General features: G+C 35.6%; 3 protein-coding genes across 4 annotated transcripts; all 3 read left to right on the forward strand.

Annotated features, from left to right (window-relative positions):
• Positions 1 to 159: 159 nt before the first annotated feature.
• LOC306885666 (vacuolar protein sorting-associated protein 28 homolog) lies at positions 160 to 4,903 on the forward strand. Its single transcript, XM_079442346.1, has 10 exons — positions 160 to 353; positions 838 to 883; positions 1,026 to 1,054; positions 1,148 to 1,185; positions 1,314 to 1,403; positions 1,707 to 1,812; positions 1,952 to 2,053; positions 2,334 to 2,387; positions 2,500 to 2,591; positions 2,975 to 4,903. The coding sequence occupies exons 2-10, from the start codon at positions 844 to 846 to the stop codon at positions 3,093 to 3,095; spliced, it is 672 nt and encodes a 223-aa protein (XP_079298472.1). The 5' UTR covers positions 160 to 353; positions 838 to 843; the 3' UTR covers positions 3,096 to 4,903.
• Positions 4,239 to 11,473, forward strand: LOC306885665 (mitogen-activated protein kinase 15-like). The gene is made up of 14 exons (XM_079442345.1): positions 4,239 to 4,719; positions 5,415 to 5,513; positions 5,731 to 5,760; positions 6,693 to 6,783; positions 6,968 to 7,098; positions 7,191 to 7,354; positions 7,451 to 7,590; positions 7,739 to 7,796; positions 7,915 to 8,052; positions 8,558 to 8,663; positions 9,144 to 9,477; positions 10,240 to 10,346; positions 10,494 to 10,637; positions 11,032 to 11,473. Exons 1-14 carry the CDS (start codon positions 4,651 to 4,653, stop codon positions 11,215 to 11,217), a joined length of 1,797 nt encoding a protein of 598 aa, XP_079298471.1. The 5' UTR covers positions 4,239 to 4,650; the 3' UTR covers positions 11,218 to 11,473.
• Positions 11,474 to 12,054: 581 nt separating this feature from the next.
• Positions 12,055 to 25,650, forward strand: LOC306885563 (protein lifeguard 1-like). 2 transcript variants are annotated; one of them, XR_013785561.1, is made up of 8 exons: positions 12,055 to 12,205; positions 19,106 to 19,455; positions 19,983 to 20,101; positions 20,733 to 20,933; positions 21,099 to 21,227; positions 21,477 to 21,620; positions 23,182 to 24,145; positions 24,238 to 25,026. XR_013785561.1 is itself a non-coding variant. In XM_079442176.1 (7 exons), exons 2-7 carry the CDS (start codon positions 19,128 to 19,130, stop codon positions 23,329 to 23,331), a joined length of 1,071 nt encoding a protein of 356 aa, XP_079298302.1. In that variant the 5' UTR covers positions 12,059 to 12,205; positions 19,106 to 19,127; the 3' UTR covers positions 23,332 to 25,650. The 2 variants fall into 2 exon arrangements, 1 of the variants encoding a protein (XP_079298302.1); XM_079442176.1 differs by having other exon boundaries at positions 12,059 to 12,205; positions 23,182 to 25,650.
• The last annotated feature ends 1,108 nt before the right edge of the window (positions 25,651 to 26,758 follow it).

Genomic DNA, 26,758 nt, shown 5'->3' on the forward strand with positions numbered 1-26,758 from the left:
ACTGGTTATAATAATGAAGGTGATCACCTTACAATGATGTATAATAAACTATTTCAAACAGTTATTATACTTTAATGTAGTTATGCATTACATAAGTGAGTGAATAAAGTGCGATATATTAAATAGTGTAGAAATATTAAAAGGATTTGGCAACCCGTCACAATGAAGCCTGTGCATAAATGTTTCTTCGAATGTTAAATTGAATAAATATTGATTCCCTATTACTTGAGATTAAATAGTATATTCTTTGCGTAAACAAGTTTTGTAATGAAGAATAAGTCGAAAACAGGACGTTACGAAATCATCCGGCGACGTCACGTCAGCTTGCTTCAGTGGGTGACGTCAATATAAGGGTGAGTGAATTTTCTTGTTCCTGGTGCGTTTTTATTAAAAACGCCTTTAGTGTTTAAGTAATAAGTTATGTCATCTCATAACCATATTAACGTTAAAGACGTATATAAGGTGTGAATTAACGAGAGACATTAACGTCTCTTGTAAGTTACTCTCACAGCGGATTCAAAGCAATATCTTAGCTAGCTAGCTATGCTAACATCGCTTTGTATTTGTCAGGAAATAAACAAAGCAAAATTAGCGGTTGTATTATATACTCCGCTTAGGATTCAAAATACCTAAAATCGAATGAGTAACACATTATGTGTTTGTATATAAGTTTCAATTGCATTTCCTTTTTCACAATGTGTCTGTAAATATACTGAGATCAGATCAGTCGGTTTTGATATGCAACCACTGTGTATATCATTTATTCCACTGAGAATAGCGCTGACCCGTGACTAAACCAAACATAATGATCTGATTCTCGCTTCAATTGTTTTGTAGTTCATCATGTTTCATGGAATCCCTGCCTCTGGAGTGATGGGAGGAGGTGAGTGAAAGAACTTTCTTAATCATGAGCCTCTAAAAAAAAAAAAATCAAAGCATCTCATTCTTATTTTACTCCTGCACATATTTTCATTAGTCTCATGTCTGATTTGATATGTTTTGCGTTTCTGCTTTAACTTAACCAGCACCTGCCAACAAGCCAGAACTGTATGAGGTGGTAATGTTATATTGTTCACATAATTTGTAATAATGGACTCATCTGTCATCATTCGTCTGTGCTTAAATTGTGTTTTTTTGTCTGTTACAGGAAGTGAAATTGTACAAAAATGCCAGAGAAAGAGAAAAGTAAGTTAACCAACATCATATTGTTCAGCCATGGCTTTTATTTATTTGTCTTATTGATTGATGTCACAATAATGATGATGATTATGTGATTGGGTTGCAATTAATGTCTTTTTATTTTGTTTTGTAAGGTATGACAACATGGCAGAGTTGTTTGCTGTGGTCAAAACACTTCAGGCCCTGGAAAAAGCCTACATTAAGGACTGTGTGACTCCAAACGAGTTAGTTACTTAATTTGTTTGTGCAAAATATTGTGAATTAAGGTGTGGTCACGGTTACAGTTCACATGATTGGACATTTTATGTGATATGAAATATTTCTTCTCAGAGCTTTCCCAACATTGGTCAAATTTTCTGTGTTGACCAGTTAGAAGCTGCTTTGTTTTAAAGTGTGTGAGCTATGCTTCATATATTACTGATCTATAACAATAGACAATGGAACTTTTTGACTATAAACTGTTGCCAATGTGTCCACATCCTTATTTACATCTATCCATATAATAAATATTTGCTTTGCTTTTGCAGATACACAGGAGCTTGCTCAAGATTGCTCGTCCAGTACAAGGCTGCTTTCAAACAAGTCCAGGGATCAGATGTGGGCTCCATTGATGACTTTTGTCGGAAATACAGGGTATAGTTTATTTTGCTTACATGTAACTCTAAATTATTCTATTTAATGTTCTTTTGTATCTTTGGTTAGTAATTTATTAGTCCAGTGCATTGTATGGGGTTCACTTTTTAATATTTTTTCCCCTGTATGTTTCTGACAGCTGGACTGTCCACTGGCTATGGAACGGATCAAAGAGGATCGACCAATCACCATTAAGGATGACAAGGGCAACCTGAATCGCTGCATTGCAGACATAGTTTCTGTATGTATTTTGAAAACTTTGTGTAGTGATTTTATGCAGCCTAGAATGAATAGCTTCTTGAGTTAATGCCAGAGCGCCCCAGTGTTTATTGACTGAGCACAGAGGATATCTTCTTGTTCCAACAGTTCCATTATGTAGATTTATTTCATCAGACTAGAAGAAATAATGCCATTTGCAATTTGTCACAGGGCTACACAGTAGAGTTTGTGGTGCATTTAGCAATCATAACTGGTAAAATCTGTTCCTTTACCCTTTTTAATCTTTGCTTTCTCTCATGCAGCTCTTTATCACAGTGATGGACAAACTTCGACTTGAGATTCGTGCCATGGATGAGGTACTCATTTCACAGAATACATCAGCTTAATTAGATTAACATAATGTTATTTAGAGACAGTTTAAGTCCTTTTGATTTGAATTACTGATTAACTGTGAATATTGTTTTATAGATCCAGCCTGACCTGAGAGAGCTCATGGAGACCATGAATAGAATGAGCAACATGCCTCCAGATTCAGAGGCCAAAGACAAAGTCAGCCTCTGGTATGCCAAGTTTTACTGTAGAAATACAGTGACAGTAAAGACTATTGGAAAAGATTTCTATTTCAAATACAAGCTTTTTTTTTTCTATTCATCGAAAAATCCTAGAAAAAATATGTGTTCAAAAAAATTAAGCAGTGCAAATGTTTAACATTAATAATGGTAAGAAATGTTTGTTAAGCACCAAATCAGCATATTAGAATGATTCCTGTAGAATTATGTGACACCGAAAACTGGAGTAATTTTTGTAAATCATATTTAGAATGCATTAAATAAAATAGCTCATCTGCCAAAATCAAAACTAAATTAAACCGCCTGCCCTGAAAAACAAATTCAGTTTCCCTGCACTTTAAAAGCAATGCTCCTTGTGTTGTTCTTGCTCACAGGTTAACCACACTAAGCAGCATGTCTGCATCTGATGAGCTGGATGACTCCCAGGTTCGCCAGATGCTGTTTGACCTGGAGTCTGCCTACAATGCCTTTAATCGTTTCTTACACTCTTCTTAAATGTTCCTTCCCTCTCTGAGCTCTCTGAACTCTTTTCCACCAGCTTTTTTTATTTTTTTATTTTATCAAACCGTTGTTTCATTTTCCATATTTTTCCCATGTCTCTTGTAGGAACTTTAAATCCAATTAGAGTACTGCTTACTAAGGCTTATGTTGTTCAGTAATACAATCAGGATTATACCATTCACAGATTTGAAAATAAAGAGTAGTAGATTTTTTTTTTTTTATGTAACCATATTTTTCTATCACATAGTAGTCTGAAATTGTTCTCTAGAATGGCAATAGCGAATACAATAGCCAACTGAGATGGAATGAGGGGGTTATAGGGAGGAGGATTATTATAGGCAAAAGATGCTTGTCTCTATAAATACATGTTGGATGAACAGTTTATGGATCTCATAATATCTTCTAGAACAAGGTCTTATACTTGATTATCAATACTGCATTTTATTTTAAATGGATGTTTTCCCTAGCTACACACTTTCCTTATTTTTTTAAATAGATGTTTTCCCAGTATTTAAATGAGACCATGTTAAATGCGCTCTTTCATTTACTTTAACATTTGTTGGTTGATAACTTGACTTTTATAAAATCTTGATTAAGAACTTACTTTTTCCTTGGCATGGTGTTGGTCTAGCTCACTTTATGTAATGAGGCATATTTATTAAATGACCTATGTAAATAAAATAGTTTTGAAATAAACCATATAATACTTTGAAAAATATTTTGCCCATCTCTGTGATTATATGTGTATGTTAAACCCTTTCATTTGGTTGAATACCTCAATATAATGTCTACCATCCAACAGCACACAGTAATGCATACATTTCTGTACCATATTGATTCCATTCAAACTGAAGCAAATTGGACAGAAGGAATTAAGTGACATTTTTATCGGGGTTTTTTTCCGGTGACTTTGTTGGCGAAAGATTTCCTCGTGCAGATTTCAGGGTTCATTCGCGGTGTTGACCAAGCGAAAGCTGCTTGTTTTGAGAGTGACTTCTGTGTAGGTAACGCTTCATACATAAGTATGTAATTGACAATACACAATGGACCCTTTTCGCCGAAATTTGGTTACCTCACTTTTAGCAAACATGCGGCTCCTTTAAGAGATTGCGTCCTGTGTATCGTCTCCATGACGACAAAAAAAATTACAAACCCAAGCGATGCGTAACTTTGTACCAGGCCATCGATTCTCTATGAGCACCACAGATATCATTGGTGAAATCCAAACGACACAAACATTTGCTTTCAGCAGGTCGGGATTAGAATTTATATAACTCCGTTTAAATGTTTGGAAGGTCAATAGGGATTAAGATCAACGCGTGATAAATTCATGTTTAGATTTATTATTCGGCATAACATTACATATCGCTTAGGAAAAGTTCACTCCTAGTTAGTGGAGTGAATTCGTAAGATCTTGTTTGTAGTTTTAGTTTATTAAATCTGTTTTGTTGCAATCCTGCATTCCTCAAGCAGCCAGGATTTTATTCCTGCCATGATCAAAACGCATTCAGATTCATTTTAAGTGGTAAAAAAACAGGAAATAGACGGAATGAACATCACAGAGGTGGAAGAACACATTACCTTGAAATATGAAATCAAGAGAAGACTTGGGAGAGGGGTAAGCTATTCATTTTCTATCATTATGGGTTTTAAAAGTGCCAAGTTAAACCTTATAAAATCTTGTATAGTTATATAATAACTAGACGGTAATGTATTTGTCTGTATGTTGATTGTGGTCGTGTGTTAGACCATCAGCCTCATTTGGACTATCCTAAATAAAACAATTGGATGAAATCCCACCTAAAAAAGAGCTATTGTTTCTATCATTCATTGTTTTGCACAATAGTGATCATAGATGCTTGAAAGAACAGCTGAACTGTTAGGGTTGCAGGGTACTAACCTTCTGATTGATGCAGTTTAACTGGGTCGGTTGTTTCTGTTTAATCCTTCAAATGTAAATGAGACAAAAAGTCACTTTTGAGTAAAATATATAATCTACAAAATGGAAAATCTAACATAAAATATGTGTGTGCAAATAAAAGCCACCCTTTGAATTAATAATGGCAATAAACATCATAGGGACAGGGCTTGAACTGCTAATAATGGCAGTCAGTAAGCAAAGGTTCTGTGGACTGCATGATCTCTCCTCTGTCACTTCAGTAAATAAATGGAAACTGCAGGGACACAAATGACTTAAATGAGGGTTTCATGGCAACCCTTCCCTGACAACTGGTCATTAAGTCATTAAGTCATACACTGTATGTTCAATCAACTATAATTTTATTACGGTGTACATTCTAATCCGTTTCACAGGCATATGGAATTGTTTGGAAGGCTGTGGACAGAAAAACAGGAGAGACTGTTGCTGTGAAGAAAATCTTTGATGCCTTTAGGAATCGAACGGATGCTCAGGTTAGAGACAAGTAAAATAGAGAGGTGGAGAATGAGGAATGGTCTGAAATAGCTACAATATATACTAAATTATATTATACTATACTATGTTATTATATTACACTTCTACAGTATGTATGAACAGGTAAACCAGTTATTCAGATTCAGATCAGTTATTCACTATTTTTTTTACCCGTATCAAATCCATACCGATCTGCTTTTCTGCATTTTCCCATAGAGAACCTTCAGAGAAATTATGTTCCTCCAGGTAAGAATATTGCTCTTTGACCAAACACTACTGCTAATAAGTTTGTTGTTGGTAAGAGTTTAAAATGTTTTGAAAGAATTTTCTTATGCTCACCAAGCTGAATTTATTTGATCACAGATTCAGTAAAACAGTAATATTGTTAAATTAGTCATTCTTGAGACATAGGACACAACATGTCAGGTTTAAAAAATACAAATATTTAGTTTTCCAAGGACACGTGCATGTTTCATAAGGTTTCAAAGTTGTGATATTTTATATTTGTTGAGGAATTGTTGGTCACATGTGAAAGTGTAATCTGTCTGCTAACATGATAATGAGTTTTGAAATGTTAAAAACATCTTGAATGCTGTTAAAGATAAAGTTGAAATTATATTACACAGTCCAAGCTAAAAAGCACATTTTGTTAAAAAAGAGAAAAGTTGGGAGTCTGTATTAAAACATAGCTCAGTACCTTAGTACATGTAAGATACATAAATGTAGTTTCATTTGTCTGAGTACAAGGTTTTATTTTTTCAACTTTGCACCCTGTTTTGTCCCACTTCTGAAGAATGACTGAAATATTAGGCTATTGCAATTTCAAAATAATTGTTTTCTATTTTAATATATATTAAAATGTAATTTATTCCTGTGCCCTTCAGAAATGTTTCTAATATGCTAATTTGGTGCTCAATAAAATATATTATTCTCTGTGTTAAAAGCAGTTGCTATGCTCACATTTTGTTCTGCTTATATTCTGCTTGTGTGAAATAGAAATATTTTGTAACGTTATAAATTCCTTTACGGTCACTTTTGGTCAATTTAATGCATCCTTGCTGAATTAAAGTATTCATTTCTTTTGAGAAAAAAATCTACTGACCGCACACAATCGATTACATTAAAAACTTAATTCTGTGTTTAAGGTATCAAACTTCCTTCTTTTTTTCCTTTTGCAGGAGTTTGGGGATCATCCTAACATAATTAAATTGCTGAATGTCATTAGAGCCCAAAACGACAAAGACATTTACCTTGTGTTTGAATTCATGGGTAAGAGACCATTTGTGTGATCTTTCCTGGAGCCTTTTGCATTTATTAGTCAGTACTCATCACGCCATTATATTCCAATTAAGTGTATTCTGTGGCAATATTTATAATTCCAAGTTACTGTTACTGACATGTGATTTTGTTCACAATGTCTATACTATATTCACATCGACTTTTTTGTTTACAGACACAGACCTGCATGCAGTAATAAAGAAAGGAAGTCTATTAAAAGACATTCATAAGCGCTATGTTATGTACCAGCTTCTTAAAGCAACAAAATACCTTCATTCAGGCAATGTCATTCATAGGGACCAAAAGGTATGTCACACCTTTTAACATCACTTCATGCTTACAGAATGAATTTAAACCATTTCTGGTTTAAGTAATTCCTTTATTTGTATTTCCTAAAGCCATCCAACATCTTACTAGACTCAGACTGCTTTGTGAAGCTGTGTGACTTTGGTTTGGCAAGATCCCTGTACCAGATCCAAGAGGATGCTGTGAATCCTGCCTTGACAGAGTATGTGGCAACACGATGGTACAGAGCCCCTGAAATTCTCTTGGGGTCCAGTAGGTGCGTGGTCCCCAAAATAGATTGTTTTAAACATTTTATAATGTATTAATCATGATATATAGTATATTATGGTAATGGGTCCTATATTTCCTGCAGGTACACAAAAGGTGTGGACATGTGGAGCATAGGTTGCATTCTGGGAGAGATGCTCCTGGGCAAGCCTCTCTTCCCTGGGACGTCTACCATTAATCAAATCGAAAAAATCATGAGCACCATTCCACATCCTTCTACAGAGGGTGAGTTCGTATTTTACCTTAGACTTGTTCTTTCAGGCAACAACTAAATAAACCAGCCACAAAGAATTATGGATTGTTTCATCAATTATTAATTTATTAAAAACACAAACCAACTTTTGCTAATAGGACTGTGTATGGTTTTTTGTAGATGTGTTAGCTATCAGATCAGAGTATGGGGCTTCTGTGATTCAGAGAATGCTGCTTAGGTATGTAATGTTAATATTTAACAGTTTGTCTTCATTGTTCGCTCTGTGGTTTAGTTGATCTTGAATGATGACTCTGCTGACATAATAATAACCATGTTTGATGTGAACGTGTGTTTAGATCGCAGGTGCCGTTAGATGAAATTCTGCCGGCATCAGTGCCACCTGACGCCCTTGATTTAGTGCAGCGCCTGCTGGTTTTCAATCCAGACAAGCGACTCAGTGCAGAGGAAGCTCTGCAGCACCCTTATGTGTCCAAGTGAGTTTTGCTTTTAGTTATTTAATGTTTTTAAATAATAATGTAAGTCAACATGAAATCAAAATTGACCCTGTACTCTCCTAATACACAGCACTTGACGCAATGTATTTGATCATCAGTGCACTATAGTTCTCTCCATAATTACATTTCTGTCATTAATTACTTACTCTTATGTCGTTCCAAACACATAAGACCTTCATTCATCTTTACAACACGAATTAAGATATTTTTGGATGAAATGACCCTCTGACCCTGCATAGACAGCAACACAACTGGAATGTTCCCAGGCCTAGAAACAAAGTATGGACATGGTTAAAATAGTCCACGTGACGTCAGTGGTTCAACTGTAACGTTATGAAGCTATGAGAATACTGTTATAAGTCATAATGATAAATGGCTTTTTTGGAATTATTACATTGTTGTTATATGAATAAATGAATTACTAAATCTATAAATGAATAATAAAATTCAAAAATGTCCCTCTTCTTTCTATTTGTCATGCAAGATTTCACAACCCAGCCAGAGAGCCTAGTTTGGTCTATGATGTAATTTTGCCATTGGACGATGACATCCAACTCTCTGTTACTCAGTACAGAAACAAACTCTACGAGGTGAGTGGAAACTTTCCATTCATTATTTTCTCATTTTTCACAGATTAATTTTGACCTTTGACTTGTGCTTTGCTTTGAACAGTCATAATGTTGTGAGTGTACACAGTCATGTGATTTCTGTGTTATAGTAACAAATGCTGTGTCACAGTGACAGAAATCTTTCCTCCTGAAAACTTACCACACAAACTGAGCATAAATAATCGTTCACTGAAGTTTAAAAAGTTCAAAGTAAAAGTTTGGGTTTGGTATGATTTTTATTTTTAAGAAAATAAACGGTAGATAGAGAGAGTTATTTTACATTATAATAATATTTTGCAATATTACTGTTATGCTGTATTTTTGATTAAATAAATGCAGCCTTAAAAATAATTAAAATATTAGAAAAATTGTATCGACCCCAGCTTTTGAATGGTAGTATTTTTACAGTAATAATATATTAGCGAATGCTTGAACACAACTTTCTGATTTCTCCTGTAAAAGATGATCTTGGAAAAAAGGGCCAGTCGGCAGATGCACAAACGACCTCACTTCATACAGAAATCAGAGGAGAAGACTGCAGAAGTGAGTGGGGACAGTGGAATGGACAAAAGCAATGAAACCGGTGCTGGCTCTCAAAGAGAAGGCAAGCGTGGCGTGGATAGAGATCATGACAGGAAGCCTCCTAATGACAAGAAGAGCTCTAATGGAACTGGAGCAGCTGTTGCGAAACCTCTCAGTAGGCCTGAGCAAACACACTCAGCTCCTGAAAGCACAAGCCCAGCAGTGAGCCCCAGTGCGGCCAAAACCTCTTATAACCCCATCACACACATGCCTAGTGAGTTCTGTTTAATAGTGGTTGTACAATAACATTCAATTACCACACTTATACATTCGATATGGCTTTGAAGGTCACTGAAGGTCCTGGCTTCAACTTTTATGAACTGTTAAGAATGTACATTACCACAGAATAGTCTGCAACTATATTACTTAGCATATACTAGTTTGTATGTTTTTTTTGTTTGTTTTTTTAAAGAAAATATTTTTATTCAGGAAGGTGCATTAAAAAGGGGTCATATGATGCTTTTTTTAAAGATCATTATTTTGTGTATTTGGTGTAACAGAATATGTTGACATGTTTTATTGTTCAAAAAACACATTATTTTTCAAATACTGTACATTATTGTCAGTCCTCTATGCCCCGCCTCTCTCAAATGCTTCGATTTCTACAAAGTCCCCTCTGTCCCTCTCACACACACACACACGATGCGCAAAATTCCTAATTTAAACAGTCAATAGTAAATACTTAAAAAAAAGTTTTTTTTTTTCTTTAAATTTTTTTTTGCACCAAATCAGCATATTTGAATTATTACTGAAGCATCACGTTAACACTGAATACTTAGAAACAGTTATTTTAAATTCTAATAATATTTCACAACATTACTGTTTTACTGTATTTGTGATGAAGTAAATGCAGCCTTGGTGAACATAAGAGACTTCTTTAAAAAACATTTAAAAAAATCTTGCAGACCCCAAACTTTGAAATGCTGTATATTACTCATTAGATAGCCATAAACGATATTATCCATTTCTTTTCCAGATGGTTTAGTCAAACTGCACCATTACCTAGCTCATTCTCAGCAGATTGGGAGGAGGAATCAAGATACTGGAGGTGTACTGCCTGCAGATGGTGCTAATGGGCCTGTGGTACGTCCTACTGTTTCATTGTATATAAGAGCTGTTGTCTATTCAACATTTAAAGACATTTTAAGTGGGAAATATGGTACAGGGTTTTTTTGCTAACATCTTCAATGTCCATTTAAAATGTGTCATCTGTTCATTCCTTCCAATCAGGGTATAGACCAGCGAGGTCGCTCTGCCCCTGTGGCACGCACACACTCTTTCTCTCTCACACTAGCACAACCCCAAAATAATCCCCTGCTTCGCAAAGATGAACCCATTGTTTCCCCTGGGTTATGTGTCACCTCTGCTCGCTTGGTGAGTGGCCTTTTGTTTTCTGGGGTGTAAAAATGTTTCAGAAAATCACAGCTAACATCTGTTTAACCATTAATGTTTCCAGTTTGCATAAAACTCACGTGACCCGTGTGACTCTTGTTTACTATGACATGAGCATTCAGTCTGCCAACACAATCTATTGGTTGAGGCTGTGTTTGTCACAAGATAGAAAGCAGTGCAATGTTGAGAATCCCCCACAGTTTTGAGACACATATCAGGAGGTCTTACTGCCATCTGTTCTAGTGTGTGCATTCTTCCTTTTTTATGCTAGTCTTTTTGTACCTTATCACCTTCATTACTTAGTTTTTAATAAATGATATGTCTGATATATTTTATGTTTTTCCTCATTATGATATCTTAATATCCCACTGTACAGAACCAGCGGTCTAATTCGCATTCACGTGATGCCAAGCTTCCTCCAAGGTTCAGCAAGAAGGTTTTCCAGAGCAATTCGAATGTTTCTGCAGCCGGCGATCCTCGTGCCAAACTAGGCAGTTATTCTCAGGCGTATGGGACGATCAGCAAAAGCGGACTGGACAATCTACGTAGGAATTGCCACTAAGGTGTAAAGTGTGGGATTAGTGGAGAAATCAAGAGGCAGGCAGACGGCCATTGGAATCTCCCAGATCAAATAGAAGTAGTGGATTTCACATGACAAGATAATTACATCATCATCACATGCTCTGAAGATTATCGCCTTTGTGGAAATCCCAGATTAGTGCTGCCAATAACGTTTTTTCTGATCAGTTTAAATTCAGATGTCAACTTCTTGTTTGTAAATATGTGGTGAAAACGTTTATTAAATGTGTAGAGAACATCTTTGCAATGTTTATGTGTCCATGTTCTTAGCTTTAGGGCAGTGGTTCTAAAGCATTTGTATTATATATTAGTGTTATATTATTTTAACATAACTCGATTTGAACCATTTTATTTCATCTTGTGGCCTCTTAGAAGTTTGTTGATTCCCCTAGTTAACCACTACTTTAGGGAATTTATATTTAGGGGACATATTTATTTTCCCCCAAATTTCATATTTCAAAAGATAACATGCTGAGCATTTCCATACATCATTTGCCTGTTTTGTTGCATCGTTTGAATGATGCAAACAATGAAGAACCCCATTAAACAAATATTTCTTCAATACATTGAGTTACTACAGGACATTATTTAACACTAAACGAGTTACCTAGAAAAGCATTTAACTTAATGTAATTTTTAAGCCCATTTCTCACTAGCAATACTGTGAGAACCCCTGAACGCTGGAAATTGGCCTTTTCTTTGTGCTCCGATATCTGTTCTATCTTTTAAATACATTCTAGCAATTACGTAATGGGAAAGTCTCTGCATTTACGTCCCAACGGTACAGTGTTTCTCTAGTCTAGAGTCATGTGACTTCTGTGAGAGAGTCGCGGTGGGCGTGGCTAACGGATTCGGATCAGACAAGCTTTACTGCAGCTAACGTCAACACAAACCAACAGACACGGACTCTATTTCTGCTGTTATTTAATAAACAAACGTTGCATTTTGCTGCGGGTCTCCTGAAGTGAAGGGTAAGTCTGTCTTCATTTTCAGTTTCTTCTAATTTCTAAGCAAATATTGTTGAATAATGCAGGTGGATGGATATGGCGCTCGTGTTGTTTGGAGCGCCAACGGTTCATGTTTTCACGCGAATACGTTAAATGTTTAAAGCCAGCTCTGTCAACGCTTTTTAGAGATATCGTTTTTTGTGCTGTAAACTGCTACGATTGACATTATATGTTACAGCAAATGTGGCTGGTTGGTTCATATATGAACGACGTGGTCAGTGGGCCATCCCGTTATAACCGACAGATTAACACAGATTTATTTTTAGGTTAACCTAACTTACTCTTGTTTAGACTGAGCTAATAAAACGGCTTACTTGTGTGTAGATTTAATTTGAGGTTTTTGAATGGTTTACCTGTCATAAATTTGTTGCGGAAAGGAGGAAAGTATGGTATTTCGAAATGTAATTTACAGTGTCCCCCATGGCTCATTATACGGTTTCTTTAAACCTCTTGAGTTTATGTGTTAAATCGGTAATTGGAGACACAAAGCCTTTGTTATTGGCACTAGTTACCCCTAATATAATAATATAATTCAGTAGTTCAGTTTGAATGGATTGGTAATCGCATAATTTGTGGCAAACCGTTTTAACTTTTTCTAGTGTCCATTTTGCTAATTTGCTTATTTTTAATTACTAGTAGGTAATCCAATACGTTTTCAGTTTCATTCTTTAAATACTAGGACTGATTATTTAGATACTAGTACATGCTTAGTTAGAAATGTTACTCATAACAACTGAAAAGAATGCTGAGACTAGTATCCAATAAATAAATAGTGAAGCTGGAATAGATAGGCTACTAATCACTATTGGTAATAATACTAGTATTTACTAGTAATTGGTAATAATACTAGTACTTACCAGTTAAATTGTTGAAAAGCCTACTACTTATTAGTAAAACTGGTCTACATACCAGAAGGAACTGGAATAAATAGTAGATAATATTCACTATTGGGATAAGTGCTAGTGTGTATCTAATAAACTAGTAATATCTATTGGATTAATTGTCAGTAAGTGCTAGTAACACAAAAATAGATACTATTTGTTGCAAAGGAATAATTGCTTAAACGGCTTGCCATTCACAGTCTGTAATGGTCTTTTGCTAAGCGAAAGGACAGGTGCAGTCAGTCATATTCAAATCCATGTTTGTTAACATGCAGACAAAACAAAAAAACTGGAAAAACCACATCACGTGTCTGCTTTGCAAGACCTTGATAACCACAGCCTCTTCCTTTCAGCGTGACGTTGCATTTTATGGACACTGATCATGTGCTTATGCTTACTGGAGCATATTATGCCTTAAGCCCAATAAGCTTTATCATAGGGAATCCTTGTAATATTTTATCTTCTCTAAAATTAATGTTCTCTCTACTCACTATTTGCCAAGTCACCACCTACTCGCTTTCCTGAATAACATTCAGGCCTACTCATCATCCCTTTCTACCCTTCTCAGCAAATTATACAGCTCAATACCCTCATCCATTTCCCCAGGCTTGCTTAAATTATTATTTTTTGTTTCTTGATATTGTACATTGTGCATTGTTGTTCTGCAAACAATAGGTGCTGGCGATATGTCTTTTTGTCTTGTAGTTGAAGAGTAGGTGGCTGTTTTCTGTTGGGAAAAGTGCTTGGTGCTTCTCAGTTGACCAAATGCTGAGGTTTGTCATTCAGTTGATGGACAATTGCAAATGTCTGCTCAGCCACTCTTCAAAGTCTGATTTAGCGTGTTTCCTGTGCATTGGTTAGCTGCCATAATATGCTCATGCATGCATGCAAATGCATCCTGTAACCAGTGCAAACACAGTCACGTATAAAGCTCCTGTTTATGCAGCCATGAACTGCATCAGTTTATTTCGCATAATGTCATTTAATCTACGCCATTTAATCTATGCCATTCAGTGTAGCGTAAAAGCACATTCTCCGTATTATATGGGAGCAAGAGGATGATGTTTACCTTCATCCAGTTAGTCTTCATCCACATGGAAATAAAATGCTGAGATGGTGGTTTAAAGCTGGAATCTGCATCTTCCATGCACATTTGGAAAATCCCTTGGAGAAATATGAATGAATTTGACATAGGTCCATAGATTACAGAATGGACTAAATATCCATGGAAATAATCGAGATGCACATCTGCTCTGGAACTTTGTGAGGCTATTAGGGAAAAAAGTATTTGTATTTACTCTGTAACGTTGTAAAACTGTCACTTTTGATCAGTTTAATGCTCTGAATAATACCATTCATTTCTTAAAAACATTCTTACTGTCCCTAAACTTTTGAAGGTAGTGTATGTTGAATTTTGTATTTTTAAGAGCCACACGCATTAGAAGGCTGTGAAATAAGAAAAAAAACAGTTAGTACTAATTTATACTTACAGTATATTCTAATGATTAATATTTATATTATTTGCTTATTTGTCATTGTTTCTCAAAATAGCCAGGTTTGTTGTTTTGAGTGCTGTGACTTCTCAACACAAGCCCAGTTTTTAATGAAAGAAGTTAAATATGTAAACAGATTTAGGTTTAGGTCTGAAACCCTGTTCACTAATGCTTAGTGATTTGTGCAAACTGTGTTTGGCTCATTGAAGCAGTGTTCCCTCCATATAATTCCCTCCGTGAACCACTTCAGCGGTAGCCAAGTGAAGTGCCTGTTTCATTTATCCACCACATGTCACCTAAGAGGATTTTTCTGCTTTTGTAACCATTCCTAGATTGAATTGAAGCACCAGTTTGGACAACAGTCCTCAAGAGACCTCTCTAGCTGTAGCTCTTTTACATCTGATTTTTCCTACACATTTTTGTGAATTGTCTTGACATCCACATCGATTCCATTGCGGTTACAAGTTTAGCCATTTTTTAAAATTATTTTTCATCTGTTGGTTTCTTCAAATTTGGATCTTACTAAGATCTTACTATTTTACTAAATCTTGAATCTTAGATATATTTCTCCTTATATCATTATCAACACACACCCATGTTCCAGGTTCATGACTTAATGATTAAAATATCAGCAAGCCTAATTTTAAGCAGAGTTTATTTTAATGTGAATAGAGGTTCATTAGCTGATATAGGTTGTAACTAGAAGAATAACAAAGTGGCGTAAACAAAAGTATTTGCACTGTAAATCAATGTGTTTATGTTTATAATTAAAATAATCCAAAAAGAAATACCAGTTTGCAAGATCAGGCAACATGACAGACTCTTTTTGTACAGCCAAAATAACTGGAAGTGACTGACACCGGAAGCATCGCACGTTCAAGTAAAAAATGTCTGCACCTGCTCTCACATTACAAATAAGATGTATAAATATAAATATAAACAAAGTTTGCCTCTGCAGGAATCAAATAAAATGCTAACTTGTTAATTTTAACAAATTTGCTTCATTTGTAGATATATTAGCATGGTCAAGAAGATGCATGGTAAATCCAAAAGTCACAGTGTTTTTCACCGTCATTGTGAAAAACAATTTTGAAACCTTAATTTTTAAGAGTGAAAGCTTACAAATGTGTCACTATCAAGGAATGAGTAGTCAGCTGACAAACGTGCCATAAGACTAATCACAAATTAAATTTACCTTTAAATCCGACTTTATTTTATACCACATACATCGAATTCTTCATTTTAAATGTATTTGCTTTGAGTGTAAATGTTTTGACATTTGATTTTTAATACATTGTCAAGCCGCAAGGGCATAAGTGACATGAGTTTGATCACTTCTTAAAGACATGAGTTGTTATTGACTAAAGACTCGAGCTAATCTAATGAATCATATCATTTTTAATTTCCAGTAACTCCCTAGGCCAGTCATAAACAAGCCTTCCTGCTGAGCTAAAATAAAGTATGCTGGAATCTCCGAATTAGTCTGAGTTACATGTCTAAAAAAACTTGACTGATTCTTGATAAGTGCAGTGATCTAATAGCAACCAGCAGCATTTTAAGCTGCTTAATTTGGTTTGTGTAGTTTGAGAGATAAACAGTCAGGGATGTTAATGAATGGAGAGCTTTCAGTACTGCATAGATTTAATAGAGCACTCTGATGTGATTTGCCGATTAGACAAAATGATAGCTTTTGTTTTTCAGTAGCTAAAATTCCAAATACAACAAAAAAAAAAGCTGGTGTTTGAGAGCTAATTTTTTTTTATAATTTTGGACGTGTTGCAAAAGGATCAAGACTTTAGTCACTGTATTTGTCAGGGGAAAATGATGTGGATTTGCTTTATTTAATTCCTGCTGCTGTGAAGGGGGACAGTGGAAAACAGGCCGCTGAATATAACCTGGTCTGTAACACTGGGCAGACCGCTTAGCTGAGATCAAGTCACATGGGATTTGGCATCCACAGTAAATGGGACAGTGTTGTATAACCGCTGTTATACAGTGAAGTCCCTTAAAGGGGACAGAGGTTATTCATAATGGCATTTATTTTACAATATTGTAATATGTGTTAGAGGGTCATTGTTATTCTGACTAACTTGCCTTGTAATTTTTTTTTCCTTTTTTTACAGTTGATTGCAATTTATAAAAATTACAGTGTTTAGTTTTTTATTAATTAAATCTTATAAATTGATTGCAATTAGTAGTTTTTTTGTAGTAGTAGTAGTAGTTGTTGTTGTTGTTGTTTAATTGGCCATACTAATTTCCCCTATTTTTACTTTTATATTAACCTTAAAAAACTTTAAAAACCCTAATAATTTAAAATCACTGCTAAGTGTAATCTTTCAACAAATCTCTAAATGAATATTTTTAATGTATATATTTGTACATTATAATGTTTAGGTGCCTAAATTCATTTGAAGCATTTCAAATGATTGCTTTAAGTGTTTAGTGTTTTATTTTATATAATACAATTCTATAATATTCTACAATTCTCTAAAATAATGTTTTGTAGGTAAACATACTATATGGATATCTTTAAACTTTCTAAATTGTGTTGCAGTTTTTTTCCAGCTTCTCAATCATGAGCGCTGTGATGTCTAGTTTTGAGATACAAACTTTTTATTCCATTACATTATGCTCCATCTAGCTTTTTATACACAAAAACACATTGTGTGTGGATGACTCCTTAGAAACAAGAAGCAGGTCATTCACAGACTGAATCTTAGCTTATTTTTATAGTCTCACTTTCACACGTTTAAATGAAGGGGTTTCCCCACCAACTCATGCATTCAGATCAGTGTCCATAGCAGTTCCTCTCTCTCAGCTGTCCTCTTCCGTTGGATAATGTATGGTTTGGTGTAGGTTCTTGAGGGTGTTGTTTGTTTTCTGTATTCAGTCGTAATTCCCACTGAATCATGCCCCTTTTGCCTTCTGGCGGCCCCTTTTGTGTGAAAATGCACATTATTCAGTGGACTGAACTGAATCTTTGAGTAAACAGAGCTGGATTGTTCACTTGTGGTTGGTCTAGTAGAGTTGTTTTGATCAGATCATCACAGCTCACTGTTGGTTTGTCCATTTCTAGTTTTAGGATGTGTAACTCCTACACAAACTACTTTAAAATATAAAGTATTTAAATTTGAAGGTTGGCAAGAAATGCAAATTCACCCTACAAAATTTCTAAATGCATGTTGTTGATCTTATTATGAATGATTCCTTAATACATCCATTTTTTTTTTTTTTTTACCTACATTTTTTATAAAAATTCAGTCAACAGGCTTCTCTCTGGTTGGGCATGGTGGACTTCTCTAATCATTTAGTCAGCATAAATCCACTTATTTATGAATCTGTACATTACAATATGGGAAAAAAGTTTGTTGGTACTTCCATTTCATCATGATTTTAATGTAGCTATCACTTAACAAAAGGAATTGCACTGCATATTGAAACTAGTCAATTATATTATATTATAAAAACTTGTTTTTATTAGAATTATGGTATTATTTTATATCAAAATAATATCAAATTGTTTAATCCACTTAAAATCATATAAATGGAATAGATTATTTTATCCACTGTTTGTGTAATTTGTATCTTTATATGCTTATTAGAGTATCAGGCATGTTAGCTTAGCAACATGCTAACATCATACTCTATTGAAATTAAATATTTCAATACTGTTACTGCGATCCAAATTGGTTACTTATGATTTCCCTTAATGTTTAGGATGCTGCTTTAGTTAATTTGTTAAACTGCACTGATGTAATTAATTACTTTACTACCGTATTACTTTTTTTGGTCCCACTTTATATTAAGTGGCCTTAACTTAAATTTAAATTAATCATTTGGTACAATGCACTTATTGTGTACATACATGTTTTTACATTGTACTTATATTTTTAAAAATACTTTGTTAGTACATCTGTAATTACTTTCTGTAATTACATTTATAATTACACTGTTGAACCATCCCTTAGTGATGTGAAGTGTGAAGTGTGTGAAGTGACATTCAGCCAAGTATGGTGACCCATACTCGGAATTCGTGCTCTGCATTTAACCCATCCAACGTGCACACACACAGCAGTGAACACACACACACACCGTGAACAAGGGCACCTCAGTCGTGGTATCGAGGGTGGAGAGAGCGCTGTACATTCACTCCCCCCACCTACAATCCCTGCCGGCCCGAGACTCGAACCCGCAACCTTTGGATCACGAGTCCAACTCTCTAACCATTAGGCCACAACTTCCCCACCTTACACCTTAATGACTTACACCTTAACCCACCCTTAAACCTACCCATACTAGCAGATCTGCCCCTAACCATACCCATATCCCACCCCAATAGCAGAAAAAGTGTTTTGCAATACAATATGACCACAATAAATACATTGTACTTATTTTTTGATGTAAGTACATAGTAGTTAAGGCCACCTAATATAAAGTGTGACCCTTTTTTTATGTACATTTCAAATGTTCTGTTTTTCTGTCAATATCAGGATTCCAGTGAGGGAAGGAGAGATGTCCCAGGACAAGCCAGTCTACCCTATAATGGGGGAGAACAATCCTCTTCACAACAACGTCTATGGGCCACCCAAAACTGATGCCTTTGGAATGCCTCCGCCCAACTATAGCCAGGGTCCAGGAGCTCCTCCATATGCGGCACCAGGACCCTACGCCCAGCCCGGTTATGGCCAGCCTCCAGCACCAGGGTTCGGCCCTGGTCCGTTCCCACAGATGCCATATCCACAGATGCCGTACCCACAGGGGCCCTACGCTCAGGGGCCATACCCTCAGAGTCCATACCAGCAGGGGCCCGGCCAGCATGCCTTTGGTGTAGATCCTAATGGTAAATACCATTAGAAGATTTCCAGAAAAGAAAAACTCAATGTTTATGTCAGGACTCACTATTTATACTTAGGATTTTGCTGTAAAATGTTGTTCACAGTTTAACCGATAAGCCTACTCTCTTATTGTTGTCATGTTGAACAAGTTTGTTTAGTCAGTGTGTACTCTGTCCTCCTGAGGGTTATTTAAGGTAAAGTGCTTTGCCTGAGCGATTCAACAAAAGGTTACTAGCTCTGTCAGCGTTGAAAATTTATAATTTGTTCCTTTCTTACCTCATCCCTAGTCCCTGCTGTAACAATTAAGATGTCTTTTCAACTGTATTATTATGAGGTCTTGCTAGTTGGTGTAGATGCTATAAAATCTGCTTTCCTTTCCAAACCTATAAAACTGTTTAAATCAGTCCCGTACTTCAGGTTTTCCATTTCTGTTGGTGTTTTATTGAAGGAGCATACTGGATGGATTTAAATGCATTTGATGATGGCTCTAACATACATTAGATTTCACCCATCATTTCATGTTTTTTGACAGTTTCTATGGACAGCCCTGGATACCACGGTGGAGATGTACCCCCTTCTTACTATGGCAATGATGAGTTTGTGAACTCTGGCTGGGAAGATAAGAGTATCCGACAGGCCTTCATTAGAAAGGTAAGCAGTAAGAGACAGATTCAGGTAGGGTTTTTATTTATTTGTTTGAAATAAATTTGTAGAAAGAGTCCAGTGTTCCATGTAAAATGAACAAGAATGTAACCTTGTCACATTGTCATAGTTGGGTTACTTGTGTAAACTTTTATAGTCTTGAATGCGAGAGAAGAGCATATATATATATATATATATATATATATATATATATATATATATATATATATAATTATTTTTTTTTTTTTACATTCCCTTTTGCTTATATGACAAAAGAAAAATTGTTTTTTTGTAATTGAGGATAGGTAATGTAACAAATGTTATAAATGTGAATTAATTAATTAAAAACATTATAATACAGGGGACTACCACTTTTGTTTATCAACCAGTCACAGTTAATGGTCAATTACAGTAGTCTCAAAATGGCCAAATATTAGGAAATAAATAAAATAAAATCTCAAAAAATGTGTCACATTTAACATCTATTTATTACAGAGTGTACAGTACACACACAGATAAATGACCAATATATTTATTAAACACAGTTACTACAAATGGTCTTATCAAATGTGTGTGTAAATATTGTATGTAGCAGTACAATGTGTCAAAGAAGAACACTGTTTCTTTACTCTCTTCTCAGGTGTTTATGGTCTTGACCGTGCAGCTGTTGGTCACCTTCTCTTTTGTTGCTGTTTTCACCTTTTCAACTGACGTCAAAGTGTTTGTACGGAGAAATCAGTGGACATACTATGTGTCCTACGCTGTCTTCTTTGTTTCACTGATCGTTCTCAGCTGCTGTGGAGAGTTTCGCCGCAAACACCCATGGAACCTGGTGGCACTGGTACAACTGCCTATATTTACACATTATTTAGTGTTTTTATTCTACACTGTGCAAAAACATATGCAATAAGGTTTTTATATGATCTGCGAACTTAGAAAAATTTGTCGTTTGCAATATGTTAAATGTTTTAGGATATAATTAACTGTATTTCTTTCTCTTTCTCAGTCCATCCTGACCCTGAGTCTGTCCTATATGGTTGGAATGGTCGCCAGCTACTATGATACAGATGCAGTTATTATGGCAGTGGGCATCACTGCGGTGGTCTGCTTCACAGTTGTGCTTTTCTCACTGCAGGTTTGTTTGTTCACTGTAGCAGTCTCATAGTTTTTATTTCTTGATTTTATTTTATTCACACTTTGTTACCAAACGACATCTCATGTCTAATGACAACATGTCAAGATTTAAAAGTATAGTGTGGACCTTTCCATTCAATGATGGCAAAATTAGTTTCCGAGCGTTTGAACGTATCATGTGTCTTTCATGCATCCCTTGCATGCAGTAACCACTACTGATTGTCGTTATCCTTCTCTTTTTCAAAAATAGAGCAAATACGACTTCACTTCCTGCTGGGGTGTTCTTTTTGTCTGTCTGATTGTCCTGCTCCTGGCCTCTTTCCTCTGTATCTTCATCCAAAACAAAATTCTCCACATTGTCTATGCCTCGCTCGGGGCCCTGCTGTTCACTTGTGTAAGTACCACCATCAATACCTTAATATCCTTACTAAGACTGTTAAATTAGTTTTTCAACCTATTCTTTACTTGCAATCAATTGATTGCGAGCTGTCAATTTTTTGAAAAGAAATGTTAAGTTGTTGTACATCTAAACGTCTCTCTGGTTAGATTTAGTTTACTTTCTTCTTTTTTCTTCTTTCATCTCTTCAGATATTTCAGCTTATTCACTTTAGAAACAAAACCCTTCTTAGACATTAGAAAAGACATTGTATTGTGACTTCCACACTTCATAGATTAATAGGGTTTGGACAGTTTGTTTGATCAATAGCATGCTGCTTTTGTGAACGTACAGTATATCTTTCAAACGTGGCAATCTGCACTTTGCTATTATAGTTTGATTGTTTGCTATTAAGTCATCATCCTTTATTAAAACAGTGTAAGAATTATGTCTTTGTTGTGAGGTACATGGAAAAACGTTTTACCATCTGTCTTAAACTGGGTCACCAAATTTGGGTCCTTTCGAAATCTCCAATTTTCCAGTCTGACTGGCTGTATAAAATCATATGTCTTTTGGAGCAGTGAGATTAAGCATTTGGAACTGAAATTGTTGGAACATCAGGAAATTACAGTAGAGTTCTTGGATAAAGCCTTCGGGAAATTATGCAGTACCATTCAAAATTTGGATTGGTAAGGTTTTTATATATATATATATATATATATATATATATATATATATATATATATATATATATATGTATGTATGTGTGTGTGTGTTTTTGAAAGAAGTCTCTTTTGCTCACCAAGACTTCATTTATTTGATCAAAAATACAGTAAGGACAGTAATACTGTGAAATATTATTGTAATTTAAAACAACCTTTTTCTATTTGAATATATTTTAAAATGTTAATTATTGCTGTGATGGCAAAGCTGAATTCAGCAGCTATTACTCCAGTTTTCAGTTCCACATGATCCTTCAGAAATCATTCTAATATGCTGATTTGGTGATTTCTTATTATAATCAATCTTAAAAACAGCTGTAGTGCTTTTAATACATTGATACATTTTTTTCAGGATTCTTTGATGAAGAGAAAGCTCTAAAGAACAGCATTTATTAAAAAAAAACAGAATACACCTTTTAAACAGAATAAAAAATAAATTAAAAAAACACCTTTTAAACAGAATAGAGTAACTATTGCAGTAAAGCAGGATGCAAACCCAGTGAATTTCATGTAGTATTTGCTGATGATTTGAGACCACATGATTTGTAGTTTCTGAATAAAACAGCAGCGGCTAGGGCCAGTGCATTGTGCTAGGTGATTGCTTACAAGCTTAAAGTGTTAAAATAGCCCCTTACCAAGGCTTTATGATATTCTAGCCCCCAAATATTATTTGAATCACTCCTTCGGTGTAAGTCTGAGATTTTTTTTTTTAATCACCCACAAGGTGAAAATTGTATATAATCTTCAAAAATAAAAAAAGATTAATATCATTTTCAGTCTCTGTAACAGTTCAGCTTGCTGTATTTCCCCAAGCACAACATGAATGTGACATTCAGTGCTTGTTTGTTCTTTCACAGTTTCTGGCTGTGGACACCCAACTTCTACTGGGCAACAAGAAGTTGTCCATTAGTCCAGAGGAGTACGTCTATGCAGCTCTTAACCTCTACACCGACATAATCAACATCTTCCTTTACATCCTGGCCATCGTGGGTCGCACCAGGGAATAAGTGCGTCCCCTTCCTGCAAGAAGAGGAAAGTGCAGTCCACTTAACACGGAATGATCTACCACCTCACATCTCATCACCTTTCCTCATATTCGTAATTTATTTGTCTTTCACATTCCCAGTATGTCAACATGTACAGGCTGATCAGGCCATAAGCTCTTTGTCCTTTTCTGGGCAAAATCAGAAATCAAAAAATTTTTAAAAACCCGTTTGATTGTAGTTCCTCTACATTCCTCGCTCTGTCCTTCTTGTTACAACCGCTTCTGTGGTTTTGGAGATGTATAACGTGATTATTGCATCCAAACGGCATGGCAGAAATTTCACTCGACTAACCTTTGCACGTGGCCTGGTTGACCGAGAGGGAGAAAGAAAGAGCAGATATCAATGAGTGGAGATTTGTTTGTCAGAGTAATGAACATTACTGAAACTAATGTGCTCCACTAGTCAATATAAAGTCTCTGCATGATAGTCTAACACAGCGAAGAATGTCAGACAGATATAGATACATCTCCAAACATTTGCATATATACAGTAGCTGTAAATAGTCAAATAAAGCTCAAAACCCTCTAGTTCTAGGCATGAATATCTGGTTGTGCTGCTCACTAATGTGTGCGTTTCTATAACATTACTGCTTTGCAACATAATGCCACCAATATATACACTCCAAGATAACAAACATTTGTTCAGTTTACTGTAATCTCTACAGTATAACTATGAGAAGTAAAATAAAGCCTGTGTATAATTTCTTTTCCTTTTTTTATTTTTTGAGAGGAAAGTGAGCTTGTGAGGTTGTCCTGACTATTAATTCATTCCAAAGGTCAGTATTTGAGGCTCAAACACTACATTACATGACTCTGTTTCTCTTTCATGCTGACTACTTAACTTTTTTTTCTTCTCTCCATTAAATAGATCATTTTGTTGTTTTGTTTGTGTATATGTGTGTGTGTGATCGAGGGAAAGAGATGTTATTCCCTTATTTTAACGAATGTGAATGGAATATTGGATTATTTGATGCTTTTGGAAATATCGCTAGTTGCATGTTACCTTGCAAAAATGTTCCATGTGCTGGAAAATAACAGGACATTTCTAGGATAATTCTTGCATTTGATGTTTTTGTGGTTATTTATAAGTTATTTATTAAAATGCCAGAGGAAGTCTGCTGGGTAATGGACGAATTGTCATGAACATGGTAATATGGTTCTTTTTTAAATTGTCCTAGAAATGTAAGAATTTAAAAACACTAAACACTGACAGGCATTTATTTAAGCATATTAGGGCTAATTGCAGGATATAAAGACAGATGTCTGTTTATTAAAATTGTATACTAAAGAATATTCAATCCGGATGGTTTCAGATGTGAATGTAAAATAGTTGCACTGTTAATTAGTTGACTTGTAACATTCACTGAAATCTCCTACCGTGCCTGTGGAGCTGTTGAACGCTGAACTGGCTGTGAAAGTCATGAGTTAAGAAAATATTGACTTGTGTGGCATAAACCTTTTGTTTATTTTAATGAAATATTTGTCTTTATTACTAACTTCTGCATAAGTAAAGCTATAGTGGATTGAGGTGTGTAGAGTGTGTTTGGGCTTTGTAGATCTCTTTGCACTGTACATTTGCATTAAACTGAAGTTCCTCTGCAGCCGGTTTGCTTTTCATTACAAAAATAAAATTGGAGGAAAACAGCTTGAAATGGTCATTTGTTGTATGTTTAGTGACTGGAGTAGATTGCAAATCATACATGAAATGTATCATGACATATATTGTTGAAAATGGTTATGAAACCAATTTTAAATGAATCAGTATCTTGATCATATGAGTGAATCACTCAAAGACAGCTGCTTGTTTCATTCCATGTCTGTTTATACACTGATAAAATTAGTCTTCACTCTCAGAAAAAAAGGTTCAAAAGCTACACAAAACCTTCTGGGTACTAATATGTATGGACTCTTTAGGTACAAATGTGTACCTTTTAAAGAGGTACTTCAGTGACAGCTTTTGTACCTTTTTGAGTCTTGTGTATGGAAAAATATGTAAAGTTGACTCTAGTACTTGTGATTTATTAGTATTTGTTGTTCAGTCATGACCTAACATAAGATAAGAAAGTTTCATGAAGGAAGAGTAACATTACAACTGTTTTTCTCATCATAATTATGTTCGTGTAAAAAAAACTAATATTTTTCAGTTTTAATAGTCCTCACTACCAACACTTTTTTTTAGTAAAGTTGTTTACTTTCATATATTGCATTGTATGTCTGTTAACATGAATCTGCAAAAGTCTATTATTAAATTATAAATAAATAAACTCCTGCAAGTTTGGTCAAAAACAACAATATCATATGGTGTGTATTCTTAGGGAGGAAATGCTCCAGAAATCCACAAAGGGGGCCCCCTATTGGAAGAAACATAAAAAGACAGTAGCAGGTGATATATTGGAAATATCCACATCATAGACAATATGATAAACCTAATTGTAAATTACCTATGAAACGTACCTTTTACTCAAATCAAGTGTTGTTTTAATGTAGTTTCATGTCCTGTGGATGTTCTTAGTTAAGAATTGTTATTCAAAATGATTGAAAATCACTTCAAACATGTTGGGCTGGGGTTCAGACTTGGGTAAGTCACAGGCCTGAATGGTCTTCCCTTTGTACTCCACATACTCGGTCTCCTCATCCTCTATGATGATGAGCATGAGTTGTGGAGGTGGCTCAAACAGGGAAGAAGTGGACGGCTGAGGCTTCACCGGGCTGGGAGGACACACTTTAGTTGAAGAACTTTGCAGATCAACAACTTCATCAGATGCAGGAGCGGGGCTCGGAGGAACCACCAGTTGTTTGGGAGGACTCACTTGGGAGCGTCGGAGGGAAAACAGTTCATCAGGTGCTGGAGTGGGACGTGGAGGAACTGCCAACGGTTTGGGAAGATCCACTTGAAGAGGAGAACATGGCAGGGACACTTCCTCTCGTGCAGGAGCTGGCTTTTGAGGATGCATGGGTGGTTTGGTCGCTAGCGGCAGGGGCTTGAAGTGAGCAGCTGGTAGAGGAAGGTCTTCAGAGACACTTGGAAGCAGTGTATGTTCTCCTTCTATTGGCTTCAAGAAGGAAGATCTCACTGGAGGACTGACTAGAGTTTGGTGAGGTTTGAGTTGGCTCAGTGGTCTTTCGTTCCTTCAGGTTTCTCTTCTTCTTTTTCTTTTCTCCAGCCTATCTATGCTCACTTCCTCCCTCCATCAAACTTTCTAGACTGCATCTCTCTGAATTTGGCAGACTCTCTTTTTTCTGTGGCACATGTCCTCTATCCTTTATCTTTTCAAGGCTAAGTGTCTCTCTTTCTTTTTCAGCCTTGTCTTTATGACTTCCTCCCTCATTCGTCTCTCTCTTCTTCTTCACCTTTCTCTTCACCTGTCTTTCCTTCTCTTTCTCTCCAT

Source organism: Barbus barbus (assembly GCF_936440315.1).
Source record: "Barbus barbus genome assembly, chromosome: 19".
Classification (NCBI taxonomy): Eukaryota; Metazoa; Chordata; class Actinopteri; order Cypriniformes; family Cyprinidae; genus Barbus; species Barbus barbus.

What these genes read in the sequence shown, in the direction of transcription:
- LOC306885666 (XM_079442346.1), top strand. Translation starts at nt 844, where the DNA reads ATGTTTCATGGAATCCCTGCCTCTGGAGTGATGGGAGGAG. An exon ending in ACAAGCCAGAACTGTATGAG is followed by an intron (nt 1,055 to 1,147) that starts GTGGTAATGTTA and finishes TGTCTGTTACAG; the next exon opens with GAAGTGAAATTGTACAAAAA. An exon ending in AATGCCAGAGAAAGAGAAAA is followed by an intron (nt 1,186 to 1,313) that starts GTAAGTTAACCA and finishes TTGTTTTGTAAG; the next exon opens with GTATGACAACATGGCAGAGT.
- LOC306885665 (XM_079442345.1), top strand. Translation starts at nt 4,651, where the DNA reads ATGAACATCACAGAGGTGGAAGAACACATTACCTTGAAATATGAAATC. An exon ending in CCCCATCACACACATGCCTA is followed by an intron (nt 9,478 to 10,239) that starts GTGAGTTCTGTT and finishes TTTCTTTTCCAG; the next exon opens with ATGGTTTAGTCAAACTGCAC. An exon ending in GTGTCACCTCTGCTCGCTTG is followed by an intron (nt 10,638 to 11,031) that starts GTGAGTGGCCTT and finishes CCCACTGTACAG; the next exon opens with AACCAGCGGTCTAATTCGCA.
- LOC306885563 (XM_079442176.1), top strand. Translation starts at nt 19,128, where the DNA reads ATGTCCCAGGACAAGCCAGTCTACCCTATAATGGGGGAGAACAATCCT. An exon ending in CTTTGGTGTAGATCCTAATG is followed by an intron (nt 19,456 to 19,982) that starts GTAAATACCATT and finishes GTTTTTTGACAG; the next exon opens with TTTCTATGGACAGCCCTGGA. An exon ending in GGGCCCTGCTGTTCACTTGT is followed by an intron (nt 21,621 to 23,181) that starts GTAAGTACCACC and finishes GTTCTTTCACAG; the next exon opens with TTTCTGGCTGTGGACACCCA.